This window comes from Platichthys flesus, chromosome 13, assembly GCF_949316205.1.
Source record: "Platichthys flesus chromosome 13, fPlaFle2.1, whole genome shotgun sequence".
NCBI lineage: Eukaryota > Metazoa > Chordata > Actinopteri > Pleuronectiformes > Pleuronectidae > Platichthys > Platichthys flesus.
This window is the reverse complement of record NC_084957.1, coordinates 20154697-20170323: the sequence shown is the minus strand read 5'-3', so window position 1 is coordinate 20170323 and position 15627 is coordinate 20154697. Positions and strand designations below refer to the sequence as shown.

General features: G+C 42.6%; 1 protein-coding gene across 3 annotated transcripts in view; it reads right to left on the bottom strand.

The window, feature by feature from the left end:
- The window catches only part of cacnb4a (calcium channel, voltage-dependent, beta 4a subunit), a 30501-nt gene extending 16801 nt beyond the window's left edge, over nt 1–13700 (bottom strand). For 2 of the 3 annotated variants that reach the window (XM_062402695.1, XM_062402696.1), the window contains exons 1-2: nt 13447–13700; nt 11010–11093 (exon numbers count right to left, since the gene is read on the bottom strand). In XM_062402695.1, coding sequence (XP_062258679.1) covers nt 11010–11093; nt 13447–13509 — 147 coding nt within the window. In that variant the 5' untranslated portion in view covers nt 13510–13700. Of the gene's footprint in view, nt 1–4664; nt 4747–11009; nt 11094–13446 lie in introns of those variants that run through there. The other variant, XM_062402697.1, reaches the window with a different exon arrangement.
- Nucleotides 13701–15627: the final 1927 nt, after the last annotated feature.

The window sequence follows — 15627 nt, the reverse complement described above, 5'->3', positions numbered from 1 at the left end:
AATAACGGAATGAAAACAAATGTAAAATGTGCAGCAGAGGATTTGAACCGCAGTTAGTCTCTGAAATCAAGCTACTGGGCAGGACATGAGGATTAAGGCCTTTGTCCAGGGATCCAGGCACCTCTGCTAATGATCCAGTCAGAGCCATGGGACTCTTTCTTTGATACAAATAACAGTTATTTACTGCCTCATTACAAATGAAATCAATAACGAATGGAGAGAGAGAGGAAAAGAAAAGCCCCTCCTCACTGGTCACTACACCTGTTTTATTTTAGTTCCTCAATTTAAAATAATGAAGAACCATTTTATACATATATAATCAGCAGATATATTAATGAGAAATGCAACCTATTATAATTTACATTATAATTATAATTATTAGTATTATTATTATTAATAGGTTATCAATTACTAGTTGAGTTCATAAGATGTGTAAAATGTCTTATTAATAATGTCTAATGTCTAATATTTTTTCCCAAAACAGACAAAAGCAGCTAAAGCACATACACAAAACTAGAACCAAGGACTGGTTGTGTATTTTAGCGATAAACCTTTTTCAGATTTGAGTGGAATTTAGTATAAAGTTGGACATTGGCCAAAGAAATAAAGATTATGTGCAATTAGTGCCACCGTTCAAGAAATGGAAATAGAAATAGACTAATTAGACTTAACCAAAGTTTGGTATATAACACATTTGGAAAAGTCTTTATAAAGTATATTTTTCTCTGGTCATTTCACATATTCTTCTAAGTACTTCTGTAAAAGATAAATGCTTGGTCGTCTATGATATATTTTCATGGTTTCTCGGGCTAAGACAAGACTAAACCACAAAGTAGTCTAAATAAACTCAAGTCATTTTAATGCTCCTCTCTGTATTCGTCACTTTGTTTTTTCTGAGCCTGCTCATGCACGAATGTCAAATATGATGTCATTCAGCACGTTTCACTGGAAAGGACAGAGGGTATTCAGAGCACGAGGCACTTTGAAGCTTTCCCAAAATGACTATCCTGTAAAAAGACTCAGCCAACCCACCTCTCCCCCTCCTCCCTGTCTGCCTCCTGTCTCTCCCTCACACACACACACACACACACACAAACACACTCACAGACACACACTGACAATGGGTTGTTTGTGAGGCCATTATCTAAGAGTGTCAAGTGGCCAGTCTTGAGTCCATCGTGCCACACTCCAGCCTTATCTGGTCAGACGCCAAAGCTCGGTCTGTTCTCTCATCTCCATCCTTCTTCCTCCGCTGACCTGCTCTCCTATCAGAGCCTCCATGAACAGCAGAAAGCTTTCTGTCCTCATTACATCCGGCAGTATTCATAACTTGAAACGGACGCCACACTCACAGTCACAGGATAACCAGTGTACAAACAACAATTTTATTTCATTCTTAAAGAAAAGACTCCACTTTAAGTGTCTTCTTCATAACTTTGCTATGTTACATTTACTAATTACCTCAAAATCACAAAGGTTGAAGTTTCACCCCTGTCTTTGTGTTTGTTGGCTGTTTTGTTTGAATCTATCTTTTGATATTGATTTTCATGAACCTTGGTTGAAAGGCAGGACATGGGCCAAGAAAGAACCAATTACGTTTATGTGTGGATCCAGATAGAAGGGGCGAACAATCACTTTTTCATAAGGCTTTTTCTGACATTTTCAATTTTCTCCTGATGGACATTTTCCATCCATTTTTTCATGATGGAAAACAATCTGGCATATTAAGGAAACTGATATTTAAGCATGTGAGCAATTTGGTGCAGCTTGATGGAGTTTCAGGGGACTGATTGGCCTCCGGGGAAATATACACTCCATTCTAGGTTGTTTGTTTAATTTATGATCCAAGGCGTGAAATCTTAAGAAAAGACACATATCAGTAAATGTTTTGTTTAACAACTGTGAGAAAGTGGGTGGCTCTATAAATAAAACTAAGTGATGATGATGCTGACGTCACAAACAAGCCAAGGCAAGAGACACACGCGTTCCATGTTACGTTCATGGTCAAAATCTACAGCTTATGACACATTCATGGGAAATCAACTGGAAGTGAGTCACACGAGCAGAGCGAGTTTGTGGGTCATCACAGGTTGAGTTCAATTCCCTGGCTGTTGCCTCAGAAATCGCCTCACTTCAGAAAAAACATCCACAGTTCCGTCAGCTAATGACAAGTGCTGATAGGAAACCACCAGGACAGTGAGAGCCCCGGAGACGTCTTCGTCTGTAGAGCTGCCAACCCGTCTCCGAACACGAGACAATGTGGAACGCAGCAGCTCGGAGAGATTGTTTCAACTGGTTTCTTTCAGCTTGGGTTCAGAGGTGTCAGGGGGTGGGGGGGCGAAGACCCACATTCCTCCTGCATCAATTGACACATGAATTGAATTGAGAGGAATTGGAGGAGAATTAAATGAACCTGCAGCTGAATCAGTCGTAACGAAGGGATAAATCAATTCGTATCTACACCAACAGCCTGGATGAGACAGTTTCCCTGAGAATATTCAGAGATCGTTTTGTTTGCTCCAGTCTGAGGGGGAGCGTTAATAGCCTCATCAGTTATTCAGACCCATATTAATAATGAAACAAATACCACATGATAACAGCAGCTGAAACAACAGGCCTTTTCTGGGTTGCGGTGAACTACTAGGGACCCACATAGCAGCTCTATGGGTCCAATAGAAATTGTCCTTAAGTGAATCTCTGGTTCTTTCATGAAAAAGTAAAAAGTTTTGGAATAAGAAGGTGAGAGAATTCAACTCCAACAACCACTTTGGCAGGAAAAATCCACCAAATGAGCTTTAAAAATCACTTTCATGCCTCACTGACAAACTGTCAGATTAAAGTATCTGACTTTTTTAATACTTACACTTGATTAAATCCTTTTGTTTTTGACAGAAAATAAAGACAAGCAGATTCTTGAGAGCTGTACTCTTCCACCAGGCTGCTGCTTTCATTTGAAACACTCAGACAAACTCACTGTACAAACTCACTCAGCACCACACAGTAACAGCACTGCCACTATAGGTAAACAGACGTATAAGAAGGTGGATTTGCCATTTCGTGGAAACATGAATCCAAGCGAATTAATCTGTGTCAGCTGGATTAGTTAATAAACCGTTCTCTTGCAAGATCTTTAGATCAAATTTCAACAGGCGGTGATAAGCCAGCGTTGTGTCACAATATGTTTAAATACACAATCTCAACCACATGTGGAGCTTTTTCATTGCATGGGCTCTCCTGTTTTAACATGAAAATACCCTGATGCACAAAACCTCAGACCTCAATGTCATCCAACGCCTTCAAGATGAACTGGGATTCTAACCCTATCACCCACTATCAGTGTAGGACCACACTAAAGTTCTTGTGGCTGAATGGGAGAAAATCATGGTGGAAAACTAGAAGGAAAAAACACACACAGTCTTCTACCAAGTTTAATGGAAATCCCTAAAGTGGTGTTTGTGTATAGACTAATGGAAACAGAGAAATGAGGGGAGAGCGTGGCCTAGGGGATAGAGCGGGTGCTCTGCAACAAGAAGGTTGCCGGTTCGAATCCCACACTATCCCATCTGCATGCCTAAGTGTCCTTGGCAAGATACTGAACCCCTAGATGGCCCCTCATAAAATGATGAGTGTTCTAAAAATGTAAGTCGCTTTGGATAAAAGCGTCTGCTAAATGACATGTAATGTAATGTAATGTAAAAATGGACTGGGCTGAAAACGCAACATGAAAATGAGGTGATTCTTCAAGATGCAACAATCAAAAGTACTTCTTTTATTTTATTTTTGCTCAAACTGAACCTCCCACCCTGCTCCTGCTGCAGAACGACGGAAAAATCTCCTCCACCTCTCGTCTCGCAACAGCACCCAGGTGGGGTTATGGAAAGGTCTTGACAGATTCTGGCTCAGTGGGATTCCTTCCTCCCCTCCACCCAGCAGCACCTCCTGCATTTATTGATCTTTTTTTCCGCTACTCTGACACATTTTTATCCCACAGATGTCCGGCGATAATAACATTTGCCTCTCTGTATCAAATACGGTTATATCCACGCGTCCTGGTACCTGTGTGTGTGTGCGTAGAGATGAGAATTTATATTCAATGGCACGGGAATGCAATTGCCTTTTCTCTACCTCGTATCCCTTCTCGTTGTATGCAGCAACAGCACAGTCAGGCTCTTACAGATGCTTGATATGACTATGGAGGTTGGTCTACTCTGTGAACCCTGATGTAGAGCGGGATGTGATGAAGTGAGAAAAAGACAAATGAGGGCACGAAGGAGGAAGGCGTCAAAAAACAAGCTGCTGCTGGGAATCACATACATATGCACATATATAAATATCCCCTCATGCTCACAAACAGGCTTCCATGCATACTGGCCATTCATGCATATGCAGCGATGGTGAGGGAAGGCTGTTAGGATCTGCAGATGCTCAGTCCAGACAGGAGGGGAGAGCTGTCATCTGATGACAAAACTGTACACTTGGTTGACTGAGGAGCCCACTCTCTAAAACACACACACCGACACACACACACAACCTTCCTCCAACATCCTCCAACTCCCCCGAGAAAAGTGTCCTTTCAGCCCACTCAAGACTCAATGCCCTGTGTGGGTGTTTACGCGGGGGAGCAACAGAAAGGCTCAAAAGCGTCAGACGCCCCGTCCACTCACCGCCTCCGAGTCTTCAAATCCATGTAGGTACAAGTTATCGTACATGGAGGAGGGAGATTCCAAAAAGCAGCTTTTCGATGCAAAAATTATTAAAAAAAAGGGGGGGGGGGGGGGGTCAAACTGCTCCAGATAGGATCGATGATGATGATGAGTACGGGTGGGTTACAGAGCCCAGCAGCCGTCTCTGTCTCCACATGAAGGTAGAGCCCAGAGCAACGAGACCTCACCAGAGCAGCAGCAGACAGGGTATAACGAAAAAGGTGGAGCCCTGTGTTTTCCCGCTGCTGAATTGGATGCTATTGCCCCCGAGACGAGCGAGTGTTGGTTCCCATTATAAGGCAGCCTGCTTGTCCCCAGAGGCTTAGCAGACCTGGCATTTCATCTGCCTTCCAAGCTCAGATCACACAAGGCATCCTCCCTTTCTCCAGCACCGTCTGATGACAGAGGTGGGATGCGGGCTGCTGATTGGCCGGCGGAGGCTACGCTCGGGCTGGTTGACTGTAAGTGAGGAAGAAGGCATAAAGGAGAGGTGGAGAGAGGCAGGGGGGGGGCATTGGGGTCCGCAGCCTGAGAGCATCATTAACCAGCAGCGAGTGTGTGTATGTGTGTGTGTCTGTGTGTGTTTGTGTGTGTGTGTGTGTGTTTGTGTGTGTGTGTGTGTGTATGCGTGTGTGTCTGTGTATGATGCTGATGCTGCTGCTCTGTTACAGCTGCTCTTGCACGTCTATAAAATCAATCTGTGGACGTCTGTTACAGACAAACTGATCATATAGGAAATCAATCAATGAAAAGCTCTAGATTGATGCCTTTATGACCATGAGTGTTAAACATAATCACTGAATATTGGAGAAGTGTAAAGATGTATTTGATCGATTCGTAGTTAATTTATTCTTCACGGAGCTCCTAGTGATTAATTCCCTCTTTTACCAAACATTTATTTTAATAATCATGGCCTGCATATTATTTTCCCTAAGTTACTGTATGAAGGCATTTATTTGATTAATACAAAGATGCTTTCAACTGTGATAAAACAAATTATAACAAAAACAACTGAAAATGTTTCAGTATTTCTATAATTAAAGTTTAATATCAACCTTGGTATTGTATTGGCTTGTTAAAAGTTACTTGTAAAACTATTATTTTGGCTGTGTACCTTTTACAAAGAAAGTTCAGATGGAAAATAATGTGTATTTATCTTCAAATATAGATACATTAATCCAACTGGTATTTTATGCTTGTAGGATCCAATACAAACTGTGTGATTATGGTTCCTGTGTTCTGTCTTCCAAAATAAATAAAGAACAACAGCGCCCTCTCCTGACAAAACACGTTACAGCAGCTCAACCTCCTGCCGATGCAGTTTCATCAAACCTGCCTCAGTTCTTTTAATCTTAGTTGTTCTTCCTGTTCTACAGTCATCAGATATTATATATATTATATAACTACTCATCAGATACTGACGTGTCGCACCTCAGCAGTGTGTGTGTGTGTGTGTGTGTGTGTGTGTGTGTGTGTGTGTGTGTGCACTCTTGTACAGCTGTCTTTGTGAGGACTAGCATCTACAAGCTAATTAATGGACTGTTGGGGGTTAAGACTTGGTTTTAGGGTTAGGGTTACAATTAGGTTTAGGTTTAGGTTAGCATTAGGGGGTGTGTGAGTGAGATTAAGATTAAGATATGTTTATTTATACCAAACCCATGCACAGACATGCACAACACACTCATGCAAAGGTAGGTCAATTTATCCTCTGCATTTAACCCATCTGGTGCAGGACACACAGAGCAGTGAGCGACCATGTACAGCGCCCGGGGAGCAGATGTTGGGAGAGTAAGGTGCTTTGCTCAGGGGCACTAGACAGGGTAGGGACAATCCTCTTTGATTTTTGGGCAGATCAATCCAGGTTCGTCTTTTGTTGTCTCTCCGTGGAGTCGAACCGGAGACAAACCAGAGACCTTTTCTGCCCATAGTCCAAGTTTCTATCACTAGACCACCGCCTCTCGTGAGTGAGTGAGTGTGTGTGTGTGTGTGTGTGTTTGTGTGTGTGTGTGTGTGTGTGTGTGTGTGTGTGTGTGTATGTGTGTGTATGTGTGTGTCTGTAATGGTGCATAAAGTAACACATGAGGCCTATGTTTTTTGGGAACTCCTAATAGACAAATAAAGAGAAAGAGAGAGAAGGAGCTTATTGAGTATCTCATAAGATACAGGTCAACATGGGATTCTGCAACAGTTTGGGAGCTTCATTCAATTCAATGTTCAGCTTCCACTAGTTAAACACTGAGTTTAAGATTGAGACCTTTAGTTCCAGGGCCATGTTTGGAAATATTATGAGATTTAAAGTAAGGATTCAGGCTATAGTTGTGGCTGTAATAAATGTAGTTGCAGGAACAACCCATCAGGGGACAATTGTTAATCGACAATCTATTCAATATCCACAACACTGCAGGGGTCAGGATGGAGCTAACATCCTGAGAACAGGTCACCAGCGCATCACAGAGCCAACACACAGACACAAACTACCTATCACACTCACATTTATGGACCATTTAGAGATGGTGATTTGAGCCGGGAACCTTGGTAGTAAAGCAAATTATTTTTATTTGAGGAATTTGTTGTTCATATCTGTTTTATGGGATTTTAATTGAACATCTTTTTAATATATCTATGACAAAATCAGAACTCTGACAGGGAAATGACAGGAATTTATTTAGATTTATTAAATACTGAAAATACCATATCGATTAATAGAATGATAATGAATATAAATCATGTGATTACTTGTACAACACATCCGTAGACACTCCAGTGTTTTACTATTCACTATACAATATTTGTATAATATTCACAGGGTTACTTTCTTGTTAGAAGTTTTACTCAGAGTGACTGGAGGGCTAAAGTTCATTGTGCCAGTTGTGACAGCAGTGTCCGTACTCCTGCAGTAGTTCATGCATTAAACGGCTGCTGAGTTGAGCCATGTGACCTACATAAGAGGGATTAGCAGTGTCAAGACGCCGCAGTTTTATCAGAGTTTCTGGCTGCAAGCAGAAACTAATTTTGGTAAGGGAGCTTTGCCGCTTAATGTTTGACTGATTCAGAAATTAGACAATTCTGGGTGGAAACTGCTTCTTACTTTAAACTGGGCTTTGAAATTTGTAAACCTTTTCTTTGAATTTAGTCTCTGTGTTTTTTTCCTTACGTCGGCAGCACCGTGTCTGACAGGTGCTTTATAAATAAAATTGTCTTGCCTTGTGAGCACCTAGTGTTTGAATAAAGAAAGTACTTCCTGCTGAAAAGGGAGCGGAGCTGCAGTTTCCTGCTCATCTCCCTTCCGGGCCCGATCCCTGTTGTTAAAGGGCACCCGTTACCATGGATACGTGGGGGAATCAAAAGAGAGCCACTTCTCACCTGATGACAACCACACCGGTGATGACACATCACAGCGGGGGTGTTAGAGAACTCTATGAGCATGTTGCAAGGAAAAGTAACGAGTGTGAGGGAGTAAGGAAGTTGTTCTGTCTTCAAATTTATCTTTTGACATTTTGATTGTGTGTCAATTAAAGATGTAGTGGACCATTGTATCAGGGACTGAGCTTCAGTCAGCAAGTTATTTAAAAGAAAAAGGAAAAAGAGTTAATGTATACATTGATACATATATATGTGTGTGTACTGTGTACTGTGTATGTATATGTACTGTGTATGTGTATGTATATGTGTAGGGAAGAGCGGGGTAATGTGAGACATCAGGTAATGTGAGACACCCCCTGTATCTAGGTAACGGAACACATTTGTGATCATGTGACCATTATGTTTTCAAGCCTCTCCCATTCCCCCCTTGCAATGAAGGAGAAGTTGGTGCAGGTGCTGTGGAAAGTATGTTTTTTCACAAAAAGTACATTTTCTTGCTTTGAAATTAATCAACTGTTGTGTCAAAACAAATTGAATCAGGTAGTTAAACTTATATCATACATGTTGGTGAACTTCAAACATATAAAACCATGTGATTGATGCTGGCTGAAGATTAGCCTGAATTGCTAAAAGATGTTGTTTTTTCTAAAACGGTGGCTGTGGGGTAAAGTGGGACAATGCTGACTAAACTTAACCATGCAACACAAGTTAAGTTTAGTCTTAAACATATTTTAGTGTTATATTACATTATATATGTTTTATTTTTAATGTCATAAACATTGTGGAAAAGCCATCATGCCAAGAAACTATACACCAGGAAGACAACCTGGGGCCAAACACCCCTCGCAGAGATGTGGAGTGCAGCCGCTGAGATCTTGCAAGGAAAGAAGTCCTTAAGAAAAGCTGGAAGGGATAGAAATATTGATAAGACAACCCTCAAAAGATTCATAAAGAAAAAAGAGAAAGGGAAAGTAAAATCAGTAGCCTGGGGTGCAGTAGCTGAGATGAGATGGAGGAGGAGCTTGCCAAACACTTGAAACAACTAGCTGACCAGTTCCATGGCCTTGCTCCAGTTAAGTGCCGTGAACTGGCATTTGAATACGCAGAGAAAAACAATATCCTTGTCCCTGCCAAATGGACAGAGACACAATGTGCAGGTAAGCTAGAGATCACATGAATCATAATAATCATAAATGTGCTTAATTGACTAATCCCCATGATTCTGTTACTAGTCCGATATTAGTTTTGGAATGTGTGGTTGTCAATCTAGCTGTCAGGATTTTAACTATACAAAATGTGTTGTTATGGTAGTTTTAAAGTGGAAAAAGTAAGTGGATCACTTTACCCCCTTGATTTCTCTGGTCTGTCTCACTTTACCCCGTAGCTGGGGTAAAGTGGGAGACAAGACCACTTTTTAAATAAAAATTATATTTTCACTGCCCTTTGTCCTGAAGACATTCTGATCATTTCCATTGCTAGAACACATCCTGAATATATTGGGGAAGGTGTAAATTTGACTGATATATCATTTTAGCTCACCTAGAGGGGAGCAAATGTAGAAAATGTCTCACATTACCCCGCTCTCCCCTATGCAAGAGTATATGAATATGTACTGTATGTGTATAAGTGTATGTATATGTGCATGAATAAGTAAATATTCTGTATATGTATATGTGTATAAATAACCTTATGTACTGTATATGTATAGTATACCTATATTAATATGTAAATGTATATATGTGACCTGTGATTCCTCAGTACTCAGATACAAGCAATAACACTATCATAAATCACATCTGGATATTAGATGACATGGGGGGGGGGGGGGGGGGGGGGCTTTGACCTGATTTATTTAGATATAACATCAGCAGATCTCCTCAGAGAGATGTGTAGTTTTGGCACCGGCAAGAACATGATGGAGGATTCGAGGTCATGGAGAAACGAGAGAGCCAGTACCAAAGAAAGGAAGAAGGCAGCTGGGTGGAGGTGTTGGGGACAAAGGTAACCAATGACAAACTACCCTGGTGTCGCTGAACGGCCGCAGCAGCCTCAGTTCCCTTGGTTACTTGTTAGTGGGATGTCAAAGTCCAGGCTAAGCCCCTGCCTGTATTATGAATTACAGAAGGGACTTCATACAGGATAGCATTTTGAATTTGCTTAACAGTGGCACATGTGAAAAGAAGAATTAAACAGGCCTCTCCTGATGAATTAAACATTGCGGCTCGACGCCTCCTGAGCAGCTGAGCGGACTCAATTCCCAGGCTGATACAAATCTAGGCCATCAGTTCCCTTAACTACACAACAGTGAACAAAAGCATATCGTCTGACCTCCTGTGCCTTTCATCACTTCTCACTTGACGCTAAAGTCCGACTTGTTTAAGTGAGACTGAAGGTTCAGGAACGGCTTAGGATTGAGGTCAAAAAGCAGCAGTGGTGCAGCAGAGTCGGAGCGCTCACTTTCTCAAGACTCTGAGACTATGTGACATTTCTAGCACAAAGACGGAAAAACCCACCTGCTCAAATAATGTTTCTGTACGATGTGCTGAAACACTTTACATTCTGGCTAAGGAGGTAGAGCGGTTTGTCCAGTTAATCATGTTCCGTTTCACATTGTACTCGGGATAATGTGGACTTATTCAGTCTCAGTTTTACTTAGTAGGACATTGTTGAAATTAGCCACGTTTAACTCGCTCCAGCCAATTTCCAGTGATAAGAGATGTTTTGGAATTTTTTATATTGCAGTATTGAAAGTCAAATTAAATCTATCAAAGCCTTGATAGCCTTAAAATCGTTGTAACAGTCAGATTCCCATACGCTGACGTGATCATATTAGTGCTAAAAAGGTTATGATATGTTTAGAACTACTGCATTTTATTATGTTGATATAGTTAAATAGCCGTTGTCAGCTCCAGATTGTTGAAAGCAAAGCGACGTGTGACTCACCTGTCTGAGGATGAAGCTGGTGGACGTGGTGCTGCCGTCGGACCTCTTCAGTCGGCTGCGTCTGGAGTAGGTCCCTCTGTTTCCCTGATGATGTTCAAACAGACACAAATTCACTTCCTGTATTTGTGACCCTGTCATTGTTGCAGCTTCCGCGAATTTATCCCTCACTGTCTTCATACACTTGCTCAAGGGCACCTTCTGTCCAGCAGCCCCTATTTAACCCTGCGTCTCGGCCCCCGGGTTCGGCAGAGCTCTTTAACCAGCTGCCTCTTGTCCTTTGTGATGACCTGATGCAGTAATCTTCATCAGGCTGTCCTGCACCAACATCCATAACACACTCTCATGATGTCTGACCTGATTTCACAGGTAGTTTGTTTCTGTGCCTGACGAGCCCATAAGCAAACACTTCATCTGATGAGGAATGATGTGAAAAACCAGGAGGTGAAATAAGAGAAATTACTTTTCTATCTCTGTATCGGCCGCATGTTGTCCTCCTGAGGCAATGGAGCACGTCTGGGGTGAAGTTCAGGCTTTTAAACTTCCGAGCACAAAATAAAATGACCCCTACAGTTTTTTTATCAGGGGATGCAACGAACATTTAACTTTTCTCACTGTCAATTAACCTTCTGATTATATGACTTATTATATTCATTTAGTGTTAATTCAACAAAACTGTGACAAAGCCCCATCACTGTTCAAATTACACATTAACTTCTATACTAACTGTAAAGCTCTTTAACTCTTGATGACATATTGCCCATACATTTTTACATCTTTCATTATTATTTCATAACTTTCATATAAGATTCCGCTCTTGTATTTTTAATATATATATATATACTGATAGTACTTGATTTACCTTTCCTACCTATTATGTCAATTTTCATGCAGTGGAACCTGACCGATGTAGATTTTTGGCGGCCGATACCAACATCAATATCAGGGGGTTAAACATGTTTTATTATTCCTTAGATGTTGTTATCAACCCTAATGATAAAGAAATGTAGTCGAGGCTTGCTTTTACAAAGTTTACATTTTATTATTTATAACTACACAAATACAACCAAATATATAGAACTTACGTTAAGAAATTAAACATAAATGTATAACATTTCTGCATTGTTTATTCTGTAAAGTAAAGGTTTTCATATAGGAGCATATTACCAACATATACGCTGATACTGAGATATCTATAAAAAGGTTTACATTAGACGTCGGCCGTGAAAATGGCTTATAAACTTGATTCAGATTTCCCAAGGTCCATAAGTCCAGAATCCAAAGATGTAACAGTTTGAACTCGATCTCTACATATTCGCTTTTTGCGTGACTAATTTACAGTATATTCCTACTGGCACTATAACAGTAAAATATATATTGATTAGCTTCCGTGTGTTCAATGTGTTGTATCGCAGCCTTTATATAACCTCTCATCTTTTCCTCATGATTTATGCAACACTGCCGTTTCCCTGCAGGATTGATTAAGTATTTATCAAACTATTAGGACCGGACACAGTGACCATATCTTTCATATGAATCATATTGTCAGACAGAGTGAGAGTTATCCCAGAATTCAGTATTTTTGCTTACCCTCCAACGTTGTGGTCAATATAAAAAATCCATATCGGCCTGATTTATGGCTCTCCTGGCATCAATATGGTGACACACATTGATCCGTCAGGTATCTAGATTACTGTATCTACCAACAGTGTCTATATTTCTCATAGAGCTTTACCAATATATCAGTTGGCAGATAGATATTGGCCGATATGAACCTTTCACAGACATTTGGTTATCAGTGTTCTTTGCCAAAATTAAAACTATGTATATAACATTACATAATAATTATTATACATAATTAATTTTAAATTCTTTGGTTGTATTTGTTATTGGATACACATGTTAGATTACAGTCATGTTTCTTTCTTTCTGTCAATCTATCTATCTATCTATCTATCTATCTATCTATCTATCTATCTATCTATCTATCTATCTGTTCAGCTAATTTAGTTTCAGAACTCAGATCAGTTTCTTTGTAAAAAGTGGCCTGGGACATTTCATACACCATGAGAGGAACTCCATCAGGAGCTGTTAATTGTTAACTGAGATGATGCGTTTAATTAACACATCATCTCAGGTTTTTGAAATCAGCACCTGATCACTAAATTAATGGAAACCCCAGGGGCTCGTTAGGGAAGATGAAGAATTCAGCTCCAGTTCAAAATAGAGGGAGCAATCCATCAAGAGAAGAGGAGAACAGGAGAAGAGTAGAACAGGAGAAGAGAACAGGAGAACAGGAGAACAGGAGAACAGGAGAACAGGAGAGGAGTAGAACAGGAGAGAGGAGAACAGGAGAGGAGTAGAACAGGAGAGAGGAGAACAGGAGAACAGCAGAACAGGCGAGCAGAAGACGTTTGGAGTTTGTATTTTCTCCTCCTACCTGGAACACAGGCTTCTGCAGTCCCTCTCCTATCCCATGTCGGGTGTAGATGTGCCGGGACATGTCCGCCAGCTCGTCGGTCCAGGGCGGAGGCTGCCGCTCGGCCCCGCTCCACTGGAAGTGCTGCTGCTCGGGCAGCGGACAGGGAACCACCGCGGGCTCCAGCTCAGCTCCGGGTCACCGCAGCAGCAGCAGAGGACGGAGAGACAGAGAGAGACAGCGGGGAAGAAAAGATGGCTCCGGCTGCTGGAGAGGTGTCCTGCTCGTGTCTCTGCAGCAGATGAGGATGGAGACTGTGTTTGCTTCACATCGGATCTTCTGCTGCCCCTCCTCCATCCTCCTCCTCCATCCCCATCCTCCTCCTCTTCCTCACCCATCCACTCCATCACACAGGACTGTGGGGCGCCTAAGGACAACAATCACACGGCAGGAGACTAGTTTTATAATAAATACTCAAATTGTATTTCTAAATTAACAAGTAAAAATAAACCGACAACAACAACAAAAAAATATTAACAATATTAAAAACAATAATAGCTATTATAGCAATAGAAATCATAATTAAAATCATAATGATGATAATCATAATTTTGTAATCAGAAGAAGAAGAAGAAGAAGACAATAGTAAAATACATTTTGTTATGTCACCTTTCACAGTGCTTTAGCAATTTGAAGGCTGAGTGAAATGTACTGAATTGTATATGGAAATATTAAATATATAAACCTCACACATTTATATGACGGTTCAAGGAGACGGTTCTCCTTGAACCGTCACCTTATCGTGGTGGAGAGGTTTGCGTGTCCCTGTGAACCTGAGGGCTGTGTTGTCTGGAGCCTTGTGCTCCTGGTAGGGTCTCTCATGGCAGAGTGGTCTCAGGTGAGGGGCCAGACTAAGAATGGTTCAAAAACCCTCAATGAATATCGACACAAGAGGAGATGGGACCCAGCCCGGAGGAAGCCTGGGGCCCCCGTCTGGAGCTAGGCCCAGACGGAGGGCTCGATGGCGAACGTCTGGTGGCCGGGTTTGCCACGGAGCCCGGGCATAGCCATAGCCCGACTACGTGGCACCCCCCCTCTCTTCATCTCATGGGCCCACCACCTGTGGGAAGACCCGTTGGGGTTGGGTGCGCAGCCACATGGGTGGCAGCGAAGGTCAGGGGTCTCGACGGACCAGACCCGGGCGGCAGAAGCTGGCTCTGGGGACGTGGAACGTCACCTCGCTGTGGGGAAAGGAACCGGAGCTTGTGAGGGAGGTGGAGCGCTATCAGTTAGATCTGGTGGGGCTTACCTCCACGCACAGTCTCAGCTCTGGTACCGTACTCCTGGATAAGGGTTGGACTTTATTCTTCTCCGGAGTTGCCAAGGGCGTGAGGTGCCGGGCGGGTGTGGGGATACTCATAAATCCCCGGCTGAGCGCCGCGGTGTTGGAGTTTACCCCGGTAGACGAGAGGGTCGCCTCCCTGCGCCTAAGGGTTGTAGGAGGGAAAACTCTGACTGTTGTTTGTGCGTATGCACCAAACAGCAGTTCAGAGTACTCGGCCTTCTTGGAGACCCTGAATGGAGTCCTGTATGGGGCTCCAGTAGGGGACTCCGTACTTCTGCTGGGTGACTTCAACGCCCACGTGGGCAACGATGGAGACACCTGGAGAGGCGTGGTGGGGAGGAACGGCCTCCCTGATCTGAACCCGAGCGGTCGTTTGTTATTGGACTTCTGTGCTAGCCATGGATTATCCATAACAAACACCATGTTCGAACATAAGGGTGCTCATAAGTGTACCTGGTACCAGAGTACCCTAGGCCGAAGATCAATGATCGATTTTGTGATCGTGTCATCTGATCTGAGGCCGCATGTTTTGGACACTCGGGTAAAGAGAGGGGCGGAACTGTCAACCGACCACCATCTGGTTGTGAGTTGGATCAGGGAGTGGGGGAAATTTCCGGATAGACCTGGTAAGCCCAAACGAGTAGTGCGGGTGAACTGGGAACGCCTGGAGGAGGCCCCCGTCCTAGGTATCTTCAACTCACACCTCCGGGTGAGTTTTTCTGGCATTCCTGTGGAGGTTGGGGGCATTGAGCCGGAGTGGGCGGTGTTCAAAGCCTCCATTGCTGAAGCTGCGGCAGCTAGCTGTGGCCTCAGGGTCTTAGGCTCCTCAAGGGGCCCTCGGACACTGTGGTGGACAC